This window comes from Daphnia magna, linkage group LG3 (assembly GCF_020631705.1).
Source record: "Daphnia magna isolate NIES linkage group LG3, ASM2063170v1.1, whole genome shotgun sequence".
Classification (NCBI taxonomy): Eukaryota; Metazoa; Arthropoda; class Branchiopoda; order Diplostraca; family Daphniidae; genus Daphnia; species Daphnia magna.
The window spans coordinates 2,324,484-2,342,087 of record NC_059184.1 but is presented as its reverse complement, the minus strand read 5'-3'; the positions used below and the strand labels follow the sequence as shown (position 1 = coordinate 2,342,087).

General features: G+C 42.4%; 2 protein-coding genes across 5 annotated transcripts; both read right to left on the bottom strand.

Moving 5' to 3' along the window:
* Nucleotides 1–81: 81 nt before the first annotated feature.
* LOC116918372 (ADP-ribosylation factor-binding protein GGA1) lies at nt 82–3,561 on the bottom strand. The gene is made up of 12 exons (XM_032924075.2): nt 3,293–3,561; nt 2,996–3,156; nt 2,522–2,932; nt 2,239–2,458; nt 1,983–2,171; nt 1,800–1,874; nt 1,496–1,741; nt 1,030–1,428; nt 850–932; nt 687–770; nt 493–603; nt 82–417 (listed from the first exon to the last, which is right to left on the bottom strand). Exons 1-12 carry the CDS (start codon nt 3,324–3,326, stop codon nt 313–315), a joined length of 2,118 nt encoding a protein of 705 aa, XP_032779966.2. The 5' UTR covers nt 3,327–3,561; the 3' UTR covers nt 82–312.
* A 204-nt stretch (nt 3,562–3,765) lies between these two features.
* On the bottom strand, nt 3,766–17,563 carry LOC116918368 (protein sidekick). Of its 4 annotated transcripts, XM_032924067.2 has the most exons (33): nt 17,424–17,563; nt 14,953–15,051; nt 14,028–14,204; nt 13,717–13,933; nt 13,290–13,466; nt 12,985–13,193; nt 12,635–12,785; nt 12,409–12,536; nt 12,006–12,110; nt 11,589–11,708; nt 11,353–11,508; nt 11,123–11,249; nt 10,575–11,056; nt 10,303–10,484; nt 10,056–10,182; nt 9,854–9,985; nt 9,598–9,783; nt 9,334–9,530; nt 9,049–9,258; nt 8,714–8,968; nt 8,407–8,638; nt 8,032–8,331; nt 7,552–7,948; nt 7,353–7,485; nt 7,041–7,278; nt 6,802–6,969; nt 6,408–6,726; nt 5,951–6,342; nt 5,623–5,643; nt 5,215–5,372; nt 4,970–5,135; nt 4,571–4,899; nt 3,766–4,503 (listed from the first exon to the last, which is right to left on the bottom strand). In XM_032924067.2, exons 1-33 carry the CDS (start codon nt 17,500–17,502, stop codon nt 4,261–4,263), a joined length of 6,612 nt encoding a protein of 2,203 aa, XP_032779958.2. In that variant the 5' UTR covers nt 17,503–17,563; the 3' UTR covers nt 3,766–4,260. The 4 variants fall into 4 exon arrangements, with proteins under 4 accessions (XP_032779958.2, XP_032779959.2, XP_032779960.2 ...); XM_032924068.2 differs by lacking the exon at nt 5,623–5,643; XM_032924069.2 differs by lacking the exon at nt 12,006–12,110.
* Between the last annotated feature and the right edge of the window lie 41 nt (nt 17,564–17,604).

The following is a 17,604-nucleotide window of genomic DNA, read 5'->3' as shown; positions in this document are numbered from 1 at the left end:
AAATTGTTTCAAAAATAAAATGTTCTAGAGAACGGGAGCATTTAAAGTAGAAACGCTTAGATAGTCTCTACGATCTTTACATTTTCGTTCTTGTAGCATTTATTTCAACGAGTCTGCAAACAATAGGAGTTGTACTACAGCGACTACTCGTTAAGTAAACAATTTTTATATCGCAAGAAACGAGAAAACTTCTGATACAATGCCACAGAATACTTTAAAGATACTTTAAACGATAAGCAAGAAAATTGAAATACTTGTTACGCTTTCAAATAGAAATAATATAAAAACATTTGAAACATAAATTCTTTTGATCTAAACTACATCGAGACAAAGATTTAAATTTGTTACACTTCCCATTTCGGTGCATGTTTCACCGTCCATGTCGAAGCTCACAACGTATTTAAGCTCGATGAGATTCTGTTGATGAAAATCTCTCTTTAGCTATCGCTACGAAACAACCCGAATAAACCATAAAGGAAATTATAAACTTACCAGGCCGGCTGTGGAGATTAACATTACTTGGGTGATCGCAGGTGGTGGGAGAAAAGGGTTGAACGCAGGCAATTTGTTATCAGACGGAGATTGAAGCTTTACTCGGTTCCCCTTCAGTTTGAGGTAATACGAATGACAAACATGGATGATTAATGGATGAAGTTTTTTTTGTTTTTGTTTTTTTTTTAGTTTACCTTTGGTACTATTGCTTGAAACGTGAAATTGGAAAGCGGTGATGCGCTACGACTAGTGGCAGACAGCACAAATACGGAAATATTCTTTAAAAAACGGATGCAAAAAATCAGAAATATGTCGCTGTTATTGAAAAATGACAAAAATAATTGAATAAAAAATTACCTTCGGAACATTAGCGGATGCACTGTGTAAGCTGATGTTTAATCCATCCTCTTGAGTCAAAAGGGATATTGGGCTCTTAGAACCTGAACACCAATGCAAAAATTGAGAAAACATTAAAACAAGTAAAGAAAAGAAAGCAACCACTTTCATTAGGAAAATTAAACAACTTGTGTATATTACTAGGCTTAATCTCTTCCAATTTCAATGAAACATCCGACAAGCTTGGAGCCATGCCTGGTGCAACAGAGGTGGTGCTGCTGATCGGAGGACTATGTAGAAGCTGAACATCATCGTTACCTCCAAGGCTATTTTCGGTACTCGATATACCAGTATCCAGCATAGAAACATCATTATCTTGCCGGGATTGTTTGTTGACAGACACATCCAACTGTTTTGTCATCGTATTTGTAAATGGTACAAGTAACGCACTGGAAGCCTCGACTGGTGGCGTAACAGAGCGAGGAGTCACAACGGGTTTGACTGGGGCAGGCAAGTTGCTCTGCATTAGCAAATCAAATTCAACTGGAATGTATGGTGTGGCAGGGGTTAAAGAAGGCGCGAATTCTCCATTTGCTGATCCTTTATAAAACAAATCATTTTTAAGTATATCAAAGATGAGTTTAGCAGAGTCAGCGATATGACTTACGAGCTGAACAGTTAGGGGCTTTACTTTCTGTGACAGTATTCCCTTCATTTTGCACTTTCTTTCTCGCCAACTCGTTAAGCGGAAGTCTTTCGGCTGGCTTTTGGAAACTCGATTGATGCTTCGCACTTGTGGGTAGGTTTTGCTTCATCAGGGCTTCACCAAGGACGTCCAGATCTTCAAGGCCGCGTGGTTTCGCAGTTATTTCCTCTACAATCTTCGCATTGGGGGTACGCTGAGGCGTAGAGCCTGTGAGTTTGTTAAAAAATTTCATCGTTGAAATGGCTTCCTAATAGGTGAAACTTACCAGAAGCATTTGCATCAAGTTTAAGGGGTTGTAAAAGATTAAGGCAAGGTGACATAGGGACGAAATCATCCAAGCCTGAAATACCAAACGTTAAACTATTATTTTCTTATTACTGCGACGGTACAACTAAAGCAAAATTTGGTAGGAAAGTCTTTGCTTTAGAGATGGATAATATTTCCAAACCTAATAGTAACTGATCGTCGAGCGTGCTCCGAGGTGAAAGCTGAGGCTGTACAACAGGTCCAAGATCTAGCAGATCAAGGCTAGCCCTTTGTGGCAGAGCTTGCGGAATGGGTTGTTCGGTTTTTCGCAATAATACTTCGTAACGTTCTAGGACATGACTCAATTCGTCGCTTGTCTGTAGAATGTCAGCTGTACGAAAATGTACGTTGCAGTACACAGCAATCTATTGATGTTGTCATTTAATTTTTTTACAAACCTAACGTGTTTCCTTTATCATCAGTTTCTGTAGCCAGTTTTGATAAGTTTGGGCGCAGCTTATCACAGTTGCTGGCCAATTCTTTGCACAATTCCATTTCCTCAGCTGTAGCGCCATTTGTTTCAAAATTGTCCAATAATTCTTCCAGCAGACGGATGTTGCTATTAACCGTCTCAATTTCCAGTTGTCGTCGACTTGCAGCTTCTATTCGATTCTCTTCCTTGGAAGACAATAAAAATGATACTTTCATCTAAATATTTAACTTAATTAACAGCATACTCACTTCTCTAACCATGCTCTTGATAAGGCGATTGGCTGCTTGCAGATCCTCTGGATCTTTACTCTTCAATAGTTTTTGTAGTAGAGCATCTTTTTCTGAATTATCACAAAATGGTATTTTTTCCCTTGGTGCAGGGCTAATTGGCTGGATAGTGTTGGATCCAGTATAGTTGGGGGTTTCTTTAATAACTCCTTGCTTCTTTAGCATATCATAAGCTTCATGTATCTTGGGTTCTGACTTCAAGTCAACAGTCCATGTGTAAATTATGTCCAGAATCCGTTGTTTAACACGGATAGGTGTGCGGTGGGCTTGATATTTTGGAGATACAAGTTTGATCAGTTCATTAAGGAACCTGAATTTACCTATTTCACAATGGAAGGAAGGTCCACACGATTTGACACACTGTTCTAGAAGCTTAGACAACATACAATACATGAATAATAAAAAAGTGGCTAAAAAGAAAAGTTTCTATCATACTGCTAAGGCATTAAGGGCTTCCTTCTCTTGAGGGGAATGAATTCTGTACGCTAGAAGTTTGACAGCTACTTGGGGCCCGTCAGATTCATGAGTTACCCTCTCACAAAATGAAGCAACATCCAGGGGGTCAGGTTGATCTACAAGAGGATTCGTTGCTTTCACTGTGAAATATTAAGACGTAAGAGACGATAAAGCGGCAAACTTTTGTTTTTGTCTTATTGACATATAAGTTATTTCAGTTGGTATTGGTCATTCGGAAAATAGTTTGTAGATTTAAATACAATTAAAATAGATTACCAATAAGTGTGTCAAGCGAATTATTAGAAGCCATTTTGTTTAATGTTTTATAGTTTCTAATTTTTAACTTTCGTAATGTCACGGAAGTCTTTGCGATTTCAACTGAATACTGATGGATGACAGCTTAAATGTCGACTGCTGCCTTCGTCACAAGCCAGCCAATGGTGCCTGTTCTATTTTTCGATGAAATATTACTCGCCACTCAAATACTCGGTCGATTTTTTCCTGAGTAAACTGGTTATAACTCATAACGACCTCAGTTTTGCACGTTATTTTTTTCTGAGCTTTGATAGTAAATAACTCGTTCTAAGGGCTACACGTAAAAATCTGAGGATTCCCACAATTTTGATATCTCTCTTCCGCTTTCAACTTCCTCCCTTTTCCACAAATACGTTTTCCATTTATCGCTGGCAATAACAAACCCTTGAGACTGTTTTTGAAGTTTTCTAACAGAATGAAAAGTGACACATCCATTGAGTCAAAGAGATCATATAATTTAGCTGCAACACCAGCAACATACAACCATACAGACACAACGGCAACGGGCAAACACACGCACAAAATTCGAATCCATTCATCCAGGAGTCAGTTACATTTTGAATGAGGGTGACGTTGAACAATTTGAAAAGGCAGTTTGGTACTAGACAAATAGAGGCACTAAATCGATGGACGATTCGGTACAAACGATTTCTTTTTACAAAATATAGGGACAACTGATCACAATTCACCATAACATGGGAGCTCACGTTAAATTGTGTGATGTAAATTTTAAGTCAAGTTTGCGGCTCGTGTTCGACTGAGACGTATTGAGGTGAGATAGGAAACGCTTTGCAATACGGCAAATCAACATCATAAAAATTAAAGCATTTGCCTGTGAAGTGGCTTGCAGTTTGAGTCAGAAAACTTTTACATAAAAAATCCAGTCGAAACTTCTCGTTCAAAAATATTAAATGTAAATTTTAAAAGAACTACACAAACGAAGAGAACCCTGGCAAGGGAGCTCGACTTCTAGCCTTGTTGTTCATAACAATTTGTCCGCCATTAAGGCTAACTACGGTAGACCCTTCTTGTTCAGAGTCTGTGAAAGAAGTATAATTTTTGACAGGACGTTGTTTTTTCCATGATTGACGCAACGTGTCGTTTACGTTGGCATAGTGATTTACGAAGGAATGCGGCTCCCCTCGCTCACTTTCCGGTTCACTTTCAGATCCCTGAAAAATATAAAATAGATTTTAGGTCAGTTTTCAAAAAAGTATAGTCCGATTGAATGAATGATACTTGAGAATCTGTCGAGCTTATTTCAGATGGTTTCTCTGTAAGGCTGCTGTCGTCAGGATTTTCATCATAACCTCCTCGAGCGCTCTCGTCGTCACTATTATAAGCGACTGAAGAGGGAGCAGGCCGCGGGGGTGGTTTGCCGACCACCGAAGGCCCGGCTGACGCACCGCCTAGCGTTCCACCTCCGAGAACCCCTACAGAACCAGCAACCGATCGACGACTCAATGTATTTCGTCCAATTGTACCCGTTCGTTTTGACTGTCGCATCTCAAATGCAAAACCCATTTCTTCATTGGTCAGCGATTCTTCTAACGTCTTTTGAGCTTCATCTGTTTGCGGAAATTTAAATAGATAAATCAATCGCCATTTTAAATGCAGAGTACCTATACTATATCATACGTTTATATTTGTAGCTTTTGCTCTTGACACACAAAACAGCCACAAGCAGTGTTATAATCACGACTGAGCCAGCGGCTAGTGTTACCAAAAACCACGTTTGATGATAGAAAGGCTTTTGGTGAGTACTGTAACTGTATTCCAAGTACAATTTGCTGGGCGTCAGGAACTATGGCAAGTAAACCAAAATTATGATTATCGGCTGTACCAAATTAATTGCAAAACGAGATAAATCAATTGGGACTTACAGGATCGTGCGTGTAGACTGGATAAGAGATACCGAACTTGTTGTAAGCTACGATGCGAAAAGTATATGAGGAGGAGGGCATTAGATTCTGGTAGGAGACGCTATACTCTCGCATGGGACCTTGATCGGTACGTGCCACCGTTTGCCATTGATCTTCTTCTGCACATTCATAGAAAGACCGTCAGTTTGTTGCATCACTTAGAGATGACTACAGTTAAAACTCAATTCTATATCATTTTTAAAAGCAAGCATGCATTTGTGTAAGAGCAGTAATTAGAATAAGCGCAAAAAGAAAGTCTAACGAAGAGGACCATTAAAACCGTAAAAATGAAGGAGCATTAAAGTTTAAAATATCATAAGAAAGAAGCAACTTCTTATTAACGAATAAAATTGATGGTAAAACACTTACTGATTTGCCAGTCCGCCACCACTGCGACGATGCCGACAACAGTGAGAATGAGTAAGGAGAGGGAAAATATAGAGGATGGAAAAACGGAAACCATAAAAAAAAGAGAAAAGAATGAAAGATTGCTACTAAAATAGAGAAATATTTAAAAGCCAACATGTAATTCTAGGTAGACTATACATATATAGATTCAAGCACTGTGAAACCCCGATTAGAGTTTCGCAAAGCTTGAAGCTAAAAAGTAAAGCAAAACTGGGACTACCGCCACCGACACCATCACCAACGGAGATAAGAGATAACCGTTAATTACTTTAGGAAGCGTGAGTAGTACCTTTCTTTCGACTTTCGATGTAATAGCCAACGATGGGGCCTTTACCAGCCGGTCCATTTTCCCATTGCAAATTGACGGACGAAGTTGTTCGAGCTATTAAAAGGTCTTTGGGACGTCCAGGCGAGCCTTCCTGTGGCCCGGTAGTCACATTACCGGTAGCCGGTGGCCCCAAGTCAAAGGTGGAGGCTCGGACGGAAAAGTAGTAGGTGACCTCCTCCTCTAGATTAGCTACCACTAACCAAGTGGTTGTGACTTTTTGCTTAACTTGCTTGCTAAACGTCTCATCTTGCTGAGCTGTCTCGTATGTCACAACATAGCCAGTGATCTCCCCATTGGGTTGTTTGGGTTCTTCCCAGCTCACCTTCAAACTGTTCATCGTAATGTCGCTGAATCTGTTTCAATAAATCACTTAATTACCACCATTTCAAATATAATCATAATAGTAAATCGAATGTACATTAAAGCACCAGGGCTTCCGGGAATTCCTTGTAAGGTGCGAACCGTCACTGGTACCGAGCGGGGTCCATCACCAGCCGGATTGAAGGCTACAATTTGTATGCGGTATTCAGTGAACATATCCATGAACGGCAAGGAATGTGCTACGTGTGAAGCAGGCACGACCTCCATCTCTTCTTTATCAATAGACTGGCTCGTCGCTAAATAAAAGATTTTATAACCGAGCAGATCGCCGTTCTGTTGGCTGGCCAAAGGCGCCACCCACGTCAGACGCACTTCAGTGGGGGTCGTGGCAACAGCAGCAACTTCACGTGGTTCACCTGATAAGAAAAATAAAATAAAATATTTTGCTAACTTCGGGGAATCTGCCTACAAATAAATAAACTGTGACATACCGGTCGGTACAGCTTCGCCAACGTAAACTGTTGTTGGCGAAGAAGAAGGACCAGGACCTTGGGAGTTGAAAGGCGTAACAATGATTTCGTAATTTCGATCTCGTACAAGGTCGTTCAAAATCATCTGCGAGGCTTTTCCGTCATAAATTTCTTCTTTTTGACCACCACCTGTGGTTTTAAAACGCACAACGGTCAGTTACTTATTCATGATGAAACCCAAACAGACCTTAATTGGTTACCTTGAAGAAGAGCAGGTGTTGGAAAATCCGTAATTTGACGGTAATCGATTCGATAGGCTGCCGTGTGTGCATCGCCGTTCCATGCATCTTCACTCAAGGGATGCCATACTATTCGCACGCTAGTGGTAGTTATCGGAATCACCTTGACGGATGCAACACCGGCCGCCGGAGCGGCTGGTAACGTCCGAACTATTTCCGATTCAGAGCTCCAACCACTAGGTCCAATGTCATTAATAGCCTGTCGAAAGACATAGAATGTTTTCGAAATTTATGAACAGTATTGACTAAAGGTAACAAGATATTTTATTTTACCTGAATTCGAAATTGGTAAGCTGTAAATGGTTTCAATGTGTGCACGGTATAGGACGTGACAGTGGGTTCTACACGTTCATTAACGGTCTGCCATGGTCCACTGGAATCTCCTCGGTATTGAACTGTGTAATACCTAATTAAAAAAACACGTTAACCTTATTAACATTTTCTAAGACAAGAGAAAACAAAACAAAAATACCTCAGAGGAGCGAAACCGTCTCTGCCAGGAGCCCAGCTAAACGTGATTTGTTGACTTTGAATTTGAGAAGGACTGACGTGCGGCGCTGATGGAGGCTGAGGTGCATCACGACTATTGGTCGTGTAAACAAGGGCCCGCGCCGCTTGGCCCCAGCCCAATGATGTTTTGGCCGCAATATGGAACATATAAAACTGTTCCGCCTCGAGGTTGGTGACACGGTAGGTGCGGTCCGAAGGAGCAAACTCTTTACTCGTATTGGTTGCTTGCGTCGAGTCGATGAAATATGTCACCCTATAGGCGAGGATCTCGCCATTTGGTTCGGCTGGAACATCCCAGATGACACGGGCACTTGAAAATGACACATCAGGAAACGACACATTTGACGGCACGCCAGGAACTAAGATCGGCAAACAGATATGGTTACATTTTGTTACAACTTGACTTTTCAAATAAATCAATAGTTTATTATATTATTATTACCATCTTCCATAGTCTGAACAACTACAGGAGGCATTGATAAGATTCCATCTCCGATGCGAGTATAAGCCAAAACTTGGATCGAGTATTGAGTGAACTTTCGAAGCTCTGTTAGCGTGGTCGTGAAAGTGGCGTTGCTCGGAACCTTCTTGTAGCGGAAGGGCACGTTGAGCGCTCCGTAATACACTTTATAGCCCTCGATGATGCCGTTGCGGTGAAGAAGGTCAACTTCGTTCCAACGCACGACGATCGTAGTCGATGATGTTTCGTTAGCCGAGACAGTCTTGGGACCCGAGCTCGGAGCTTTAGTGGGAACAATGAAAATCGGTGTTGAAGTTCACGACCGTAAAAAGATCGAATAGAGCCATTAACACTTACTGGCTTCTCGGGTGCGCTCAGTAGCCGGCGGACTGGGTTGCGACGTGCCAACATCGTTATAAGCCTGGACTATAACCTGATAAATTGTAAATTCTTCGAGATCTTCTAGAACAAACGAGTTGGCGTTATGGTCTTCGATGCTGACGGCGTTGAGAGGCGTATCTGAGTTTGACCGACGGTAGGAAACGTTGTACCCGCGAGGCACGCCGTACCATTCAATTTGTTGCAACGGCTGCACGAGAGAAATTTTATCGATTAGAATTCAATTCGTTTCTGGAAAGAAAGGCAGTTTTCTTTATTTTGTTACCGTCCATCTAACTCGCAGCTGGGTGGCGCTTACGGCCCGAACAGTGACATTAAACGGAGCATGTGACGGAGGAGCTTGAATAGTCTGAAAACGTTTGGTGGGCTCGGAAGGTGGTGACGGGCCGACTACATTATTGGCTACGAGCCGAAGGGCATACTCCATGAACGGTGTCAGGTTTCTAACAGTAATTGTCGTGGCCTCCGGATCAGCCACCTCCCAGATCGTGTCCCATGTGCTGTTACGTAACGATTGGGCCTGCATATCCACGGAAAAATATGATAGGAATGAATAAAAACGAGACATTGCGTGATGAGAAGAAAAGTTGATTATGCTACCTGAACTGTCCATTTGGTGACTGAAGAATTGCCATCGAATCCCGGTGTGAATTGAAGAACAACAGAGAATGCCTCTATATTGGAAACAGCCAGTCGTGTTGGTGCTCCTGGAAGGACAGGTTCGATACCGGACTGGATTGTAGCTGTTCTAATAGCCCCAATGCCAGTACTAGTCCACGCAGCCACTTCAAAAGTGTAGTGAGTCGTTGGCTGTTTGAAAAAAGAAAACAAGTTTTCGAATAAAACAAAAGAAATACTTGGAGAAGTAGTACAAGATGTTAGTACCTGAAGACTATTGACGACCAAGCTGGTTATATCGGCGGTGACGTTCTTGACTTTAAGAGTATGCGGCATATCTTTGACGGACCAACGAACAGTGTAACCCGTCAGCTTGCCGTTATCTTTTTCAGGGGGTGACCAAGACACACGAACGGAACGATCGCTGATCTCGTCGAAACGGAGGCTAGACACTTCGTCCGGAACTACAACAAGACTTGGGGGTTAGCTGATTTGTTTTTAATGAGAGCTGCTCTACAAATGTCGTTATACCATCTTCAGCGGTTTTAACAGTCACGTGGCCGCTGCGGGGCCCGTCACCTGGCGACGTGAAGCACAAAACCGTTATCTGGTATTCGGTGTATTTCTGGACACCACCCACAAGGGCAGTTTGTTCCGCCAATGGATCAAAAGGACTCGGGGGAACAGTCACAGTCTTCTCGGCAACTTGGTTATCACCTGATAGGTCAATCAACCGTCTTGGATTAAATCTGTCGAGAAACTGTGCACTGAATAAATGTAACGTTACCTCTCCAGGCTTGGAGCTTGTAACCTTGATTAATGCCGTTGATCAACTGCGGATCGGGTGGTTTCCACCATACTCGGATGGTTGTAGAATTGACGGCTTCCGCTCGCACTTGAGTAGGCGCTGCTTCCGGAGCTAGGAAAAAATAAATCAAATTATTCAGCAAGCCAGTTAACGGAAAGGCAAACAAATTTGTGCTCCATACTTCCTTCCCGCGTCTTGACCGTAATGGATTTACTAAATTTTCCAACATCAATTCGGTTAAAAGCAGCCATTTGAATTTCATAATCTTTCCAAGTGATTAAATCTTCAATCAGGTAATTCCGTTGATTCTGATGAAATAAATAAATAAATAAAAATATCGGTAAATGAAAAAAACAAAAAACAAAATTGAATAAACAAATAAAAATGAAACAAATCGGTTAAATAAAGAAATTGCTGTTTGTTTTTACTTCATTCGTAATGTTGCGGTAAGACCACGGGCTATTGTCACCATAACCGTGCAGGCGATAACGCACCACGTAGCCGGTAATCATTCCATTACGGTGTTCTTCTTCAGGCGGTTGCCACTGGATCATTATCTGAGAGGCCGAACGAGCGGATCCAACTAATCCCACTGGCGGTCCTGATGGGGCTGATAGAATTGTAGAAAACAAATAATGAAGGAACTTGTCTCGGGAGTTTTTTGTTTATTTTTTCCCCCTCTTTTTAAATAACTAATTACCTTCTTGCGGTAGAGTGACTCGGTTACTGGGTTCAGACGGTTGCCCTTCTCCTACACTATTGACTGCACTGACGCGAAATTGATAAGCAGCGGCGGCCTTGAGTGAAGGTAAATCAATCCAGCGAACATCAGCCGACACATTGGCTATTTCCGTTGTCCAACTATTAACTGTGTCGGGAATAGGACCCGTGACGGGCACGACCCGTTTTTGAATGATAAACTTTGAAATTGGACTATTGCCGTCGAATCCGGCGATCCATGAGACGTTGACCATTTTGCCATTGCCCAAACGAGACGCTGCCACTCCGTTCGGCGGGTATGGCAGTTCGATGACGTAAAGCTTGGCGATCCGCGAATCGTCACCACCGGCGGATGTCACGTGACATGCATAGCTACCCACATCCGACGCTCGTGCTTCAGCGATTTGAAGCGTGCCGTCGGCAAGGACTTGAATCCGTTGGCTCCGGTTGGGATCGATAACCCTGAAAACAAATTGGATCAGTCAGATAAACCACAACAAATCGGACTGTGAAAATAGACAGCCATACTTATTTTCATGTCGCCATTGGACACTGTAAGAAACGGATGAGTCACCGGACACTTTGCACTGCATAGTGGCCACGTGACCCAGAATTACTTTGGTATCCACTGGTGGTTGGACAATTTGCGTGCGCACTGGCGGAGAAACGAGACAATAGAAATAAATGTGAAAATCATCCCCTTTTTTTTCTTTTCTTTGCTTAACCTGATTACAGACTTGTCACACTTTTACGCGTACCTAAGACGGAAAGGAAAGCAGAATCCTCGACGCTGCCGGCTTCGTTAGTTCGAATGCATGTATATTTTCCAGCGTCGTTGGCTCGTACGGCAGCAATTAGTAGAGATCCATCTTCTAATATTTGAATGCGGCCAGAAGGAACCAGAACAGTGGTGTCTGTAAATAAAAGTGAAAATAAAATAAAATATATTGCAATATGAAATTAGTTTGAAAATAAAATAAAAAAATCAGCTGACCGTTAAAGATCCATGTAATGTTAGGAGTAGGGGCGCCTCCTGCTTTGCAGCTAAATGTCTCATCACGACCGTCACGGACTGTCCGGTTTTCCGGTGGTGATTCCATGACAGGAGCAGACGCTACGTCATGTGAAACAAGGCAACAAGAAAGAAAAAAAAACGAAAAAACAAAACAACAACAAATGAACAACAGTCAAACATAATTAAGTCTTCCGATTCCGGTTTTAGCCAGAGAATATGACAAAGAGGAACCAACAAACAGGGCTAATATAAACAAAAGGCCAAAGGGACATGCAACTATTTGTTTAGTAGAACAGCCCAAACTAGGCGACTAACAATAATTAATGAAGTTAGTTTTAAGGAGCGAAATTAATGAGAACATTTCGTAGTCATGTGTGTTAGTGATGATTAGTTTACCAAAGAAATTAGGCGAATATGAGCCGGATTCCTTGCTCCGGTCGGGCAAATCATTTGGTCGCAACCGGACAACGTTGGATATTTTAAACGAATCGCGTTCATCCTCTGCAAAAATACCCCGGACGGATAGCCAAACAAACAAACAAACAAAAAAAAAAGGCCCCAAGAAAATGTTAGTAGGAAATCAAGGTACACAAAGGTTAATAATTAAACCGCTTTTTTTTCTTTCTAAAGAAAAAGGTGCAGCACCGCAAAGCTTTGCATAAATAAAAAAAAAAAATGGATAACTACCCCACAGTTACAAACACACACAGACAGGGGACAAACAATAGATGATGATCCTGCTATTTTGAAGCGTCTTTTTGTTTGCACAGTCCCCTTTGTTTGTTTCGGTAAAACTTACTTTTGACCTTGAGCCACGTATAAGCCGTAGCTTGACCGGCGCTATTGGACGCGACGCACTGGAACATGCCGCCATCCTCCATGGCAAGCTTCTGGATCTTCAGTGATCCGTCTTCCGCCACAAAATACCTGATCGTAAATTATTCGAAAATGGAGATAGAGCGCGTCAGTAACGAGAGGATACATAGGGGTAACAATAAAACAACGACAAGAAAGGCTTTCTTTACTTGTTCCCTGGTAAAGTTGTCACGTCCACGACGTTCCTGTACCACTTGACGGATGGAGTGGGCACTCCCCGGGCTCGGCAGGGTAGCGAAGAGATCCTGCCGAAATCGCCCAACGTCTCCAACGAAACCTTCTCCAGTAGAACGGGTTTTTCTAAAGTAAACCGAGAAAACAAAGAACATTGTCCAAATTTTAACCTTCAGCAGGTTGCGGGAGAAACTAAAACAACTGGCTAATCGTGCAACCCAAAAATGGAATGACAAAAAGAACGCCTTAAGGCGTTTTGGTCGAGAGAGAGAGAGAGACAATCGAGATGGCGAACAATCGCCACAGAAGTTTTATTGTTACTTACCAAGAATGGTTACGTTGGCGCCGGCCGTGACTGGTTCCGATCGCAACGATTTGGTGGAGACTCTGCAACTATAGCGGCCGGAATGACTTGGATCCGCATTGAGCAAAGAGAGAGTTCGATTCCATAAATCGTTGAATGTGTGTCCTATTCCAGAGTTTTCGATCGGCTCGTCATCCTTAAACCACAGGGTTTCCAAGTGATACAACGACCTGAATTGCATCACAATTTCATACATTTTTGTTTTGTCTTTCAAAAGTTTCGTTCCGTCATAAACCAAAACCTTCAGTCATATTTCCCAAACATACCTGGCATTGGCGATGCAATGAAGTTCGGTGACGGGGGACCCGCGAACCACTTCCGTATCTCGCGGCGCGATGACGATGCGGGCCGGCACGTCATCGCTTTCACTGTTACCACGAACGACTAATCGAACTCCTCCGCTCAGTTCTTCTTGACCCAACTGCGTATTCGTGACGTGGGCCCTGCATGATTTACACGTAATCGATCAATCAGTCCCGTCATCATATTGATCAGCAATACAAAGACGTTTTAAGCGATTTTCACCATGCCCCTTAACTCGTCCAGTTTAAATATTAGATTTTAGTTGTTATCACACCTTGGTTAAACAACATTCAAACAGATAAGACTCTTGGCGATAAGATAAAAGCCCCCAAAAAAGTCAACAATTCAGAGAATCGCGGGAAAGTGACAGTTGACTTGTCTTTTTCGTACCTGTACAGCTTTTGGTCGCTCTCGGAGACGGACAAGATGACCAGCTGGTTATCAGGACCGATAGCGTATTTGTGGCCGTAAAGAGGAGAGCCATCTTCAGCTTCCCAAGTTACTGCCGGTTTAGGTTGAGACTCTAACGCTTGCACTTCGAGAACAGCCGCGTCGCCCGTCTGGATGGTCAGAGACGTTTCTGCCTGGTCGTTGAAAGGGCTCATGTCTGAAGAGGAAAACAAAGAGACAAACGAAGAGCAAACATACAAATTCATGAAGACAATGTTGTGATGGTTTTAAGCGTATTGTTTTGGACATACATGCGACAAGGACTTGCACTTGTTCGCTGAATATGGATCCGACGGCATTGCGCGCAACGCATTGGTAAACGCCGGCGTCTTCTCGGCGGATGGACTGGATTTTATAAACCGGTTCTGAGGAGAATTCTGTCTGAAAAGAGCCATCTTTCATCCATCTGTATTCCGGCTGAGGATAGCCTGCGTAATGCAAAATAAAAATCGAACGATGCATATTGAATTAGACAAGTGAATTTGCTTATCATCCGTCACCACTTCAATTGTTGGGGTCACGGATGGGCAAAAGGAGGGAGGAAAAAAAAAAAGTCAAATGGGGTGGTATAGTGCAGACGACAGACAGATATACGATATAGTATACACAGAGGCTAGGAAAAGAAGCCGGAAATGATGTGGGAGTGACAGCGGCATATGGCCAATGGTAACGGAAATCCTTCCGCCCTTCAAAAAGAGACTTGGTAGGAGGGTAAACATGGGGTGGAATCCATAATTTCTCACCCTGGTGCCCCCGCAGGCCAACGTTCTGGACTTCTGGTCAAGCTTTGCCCTGTCAGCCCCTCCCGTGACTATTGTCCGCTGAATAGCAGGCAACGCATAACGCACCAATGCAATACAAACCGGAATGGTCTTTCGAACGGGGCGTGAAATTGTCCCCTTTCCTATTTCAACAAGGAAATATGAAAAGGGAAAAAATCTACCCCCAACCGAAAATATCAGTTCTAGTAACAAGGTTTGAGAATGTCATTCAGCACTACGAGAGACAAGGCAGAAGGTCTGGTGTCGTGTTACGTCGAGGGGTAAAAGACACTAATGATGGGAGACGGGATGGTCTAGCATAATGGATTAGTTAGTGCTAAGTCTTTTCGGTTGTGCCAGTGCATTTGTATAGTACGTAGTAGTAACGGGGGCGGGGGCGGCAGCGTATACTCACCAACAGCTTGACATTGCAGGAATTTGGCTCGGCCCTCGCTGACGATGCTGGCCGACGCCGACGGTTGGGTGACGAAACGGGGCGACTGCATGTTATCCGCTGTTGAAAACGAAAATTTGAACAAACAGGAAAATGATTTTTAAAACTTGTAAATGAAGAGTAAGCAGATACACGAAAATGTTATCAAGACATTCCATCAAAAACAACACTAGCACCGGTGCATGCTAAAAATAATTCAATAAAACAACTAAAGCTGAGGTTATCTCAAAAAACGTTAAAACGTGTTTAGTAACAGCACACGTGATTAACATGTTTCAAAGCTTGAGATACTGCTTTTCGTCAAAAAAAAAAAAGAAAACAAAGTCGGTGCCTTTTAGGCGCCGACAAGTGAAAACAAGAGCCTATTTCCGGAACGCCAGAAGCCTCCAACTTTTTAAGTAAAAGCACAAAACGTCGAGCGTGAGTTGTCTCACTGGTCGTGAATAACGAGCTAGACGTTTTCCCAAAGTGTCTAAAAACTTGGTTCACACTCGGTTAACTAAAACTCGATGTACAGATGGCCAAGATCCATCAATCACAACTCGAATAGAACTTTAAAGCCGCAATGGATAAAAAGAAAGGCGGGCAAGTCAGTCGAAACTCTGCGGGACAGCATTTTTTTACTCCGCCCGCTTTCCTCTCTTTTTTTTTTTTTTATAATGGTTTACATTATACATTTCAATCTCGTTCCGCTAGATTCCAGATGGCCATATAAAGTTGAAAGAGATCGTTATAGAGGAATGATAATCTTATTTGACTGCACCTCATTAGACATTCATTTGGAAGTCTTAAAAAAACAAGAGATGCCCACATACGGTCTGACTGGAAACAATCTAACAAGGATCTCTACCCGATTTTTTTTTTTTTGAAAAACTACCATCCGACCTCCCTCCTGGTAACCCGACACCAGTTTTCTTTCCTTTCTTTTTTCGACTAAAACCTCCATTCGTGGCTTGAGAAAGTAGTTCCATTTCCGCTCTGCAGACAACAAACACAACGATAAAGAAGAGATTCGGGTCGGCGCTGGTTCTGTGTCTTTTGGTCGAAAGAATAAAAGCTTTCCAAAATAAAACAAAAACAAAACAAGAAGCAGAAGACGAAGAAGGGGGGAAAACTAAATCGTTAACCTTGCCCATTGGTAGCCGGGAGTGGAGGGGTCCCCGTCGTTACCTCTTCTTCTTATTATATGTTATACGCTGGCCTGTCGAGAAACCCGAAAAGAATCCAAATAATGCCCTTGACTTTGGCCTTAGGGCGTCGATCTTTGAGGTTATTATCTCCTTCCTACCTACGTCGACGAAAGGGAGAGCAGCCCAGCACCAAAAGAAAGAAAATCACGGCACCAAAACTTGACTCGGTCACGGAATATTGCTCGTGTGTGTCTGCGCGATGAACGCAAAGCTAACCGCACAACTTTTTACTTTTATATGCAAGATGTTTTTTGCCCCCCTTTTTTTTTCTTCCTTCCTCCCTTGTGGTGGCAATAGGAAGAAAGAAGAAGAAAAAAAACGCCAGGTGGTGCATCTAGTGTATGATTGGGTTTTGGGATATCCGACAAACAAAGTTTCCCAATAGCCCTACCGTTCATCCAGCCGTAAACAAAAATATAGGAGAAATCCCTGATAACCGTTCCGGTACATATTCCGGTAGAATGCGATTCCATTTCCTTCTTTTGCCTGCGCTCCGTCAAGACCTGAAGACTGGTCTATCAACCAATCCCACAAGGAAAAATGTTTTTTTCTCGTGTTTGTCAGTGAGTGTGTGTGTTGTTTTTTTTTTTTCTTGTGACGTTGCATCCGTAATCCATCTTATCGACGCGAAATGCAGCGCATCCGGAGAAAGTAACACACATAAAAGGAATTCGAAGAGGAAGGGGGCTTTTTTTTTTATATCAGCATTGATAATGTTAATGATAAAGATGATTCAGACAGAGTCTGAAGTGTAAGATCCACTTGATCGACCTTCTACATGTGATGGCGAGTGACGAAAAAAGAAACTAAAAATAAATATGAAAAATGAAGAAAAAAAAATGAGAATAAAGCTTCAAAATGTAAGAAGAAAAAAGTTCTGGGGCGGTTGGTATACAACGGAAGCCGTATACCGTTGGGCCCGACTCTTCACCGCATTGAGGGCTGCATTCAAAGGCACGACATTCGGATTTACAGCACTAAATGTGTATAGCCTCTTTTCCTATAGCTTTTGAGTTTCTTTGATCGCCATTTTGGCTCAAGGATCGTAAATTTAAATCCAATCAATGGTTTATTTTCAAATAGACACGTACTAACCAACAAACAAACTGTTCAACAAGAATGTCGTGGCTATTATTAATCACAATAAAGAAATGGAGAAAAAAAAAACTTTCACCCCCTTTTTGTTAGCATTCGTGTTATTTGAAAAGAAACGAGGCATAACGAAAAAAAAAAAATTCTTACCGGATGAAATGTGTTGACAAAGGAAAAGCAGCAACACACTCTGCAATAATCCCAGGTGTCGAGCCTTGACGCGAGGCATTTTTGTTGTTGTATTCCTGCGATTTCCCTAGTTTGTTTTTTGCTCGGCGGTTGTCCTGTTCTGCGAGTAATTTTTATTACTCGCGGAATCAACGAGAAAATC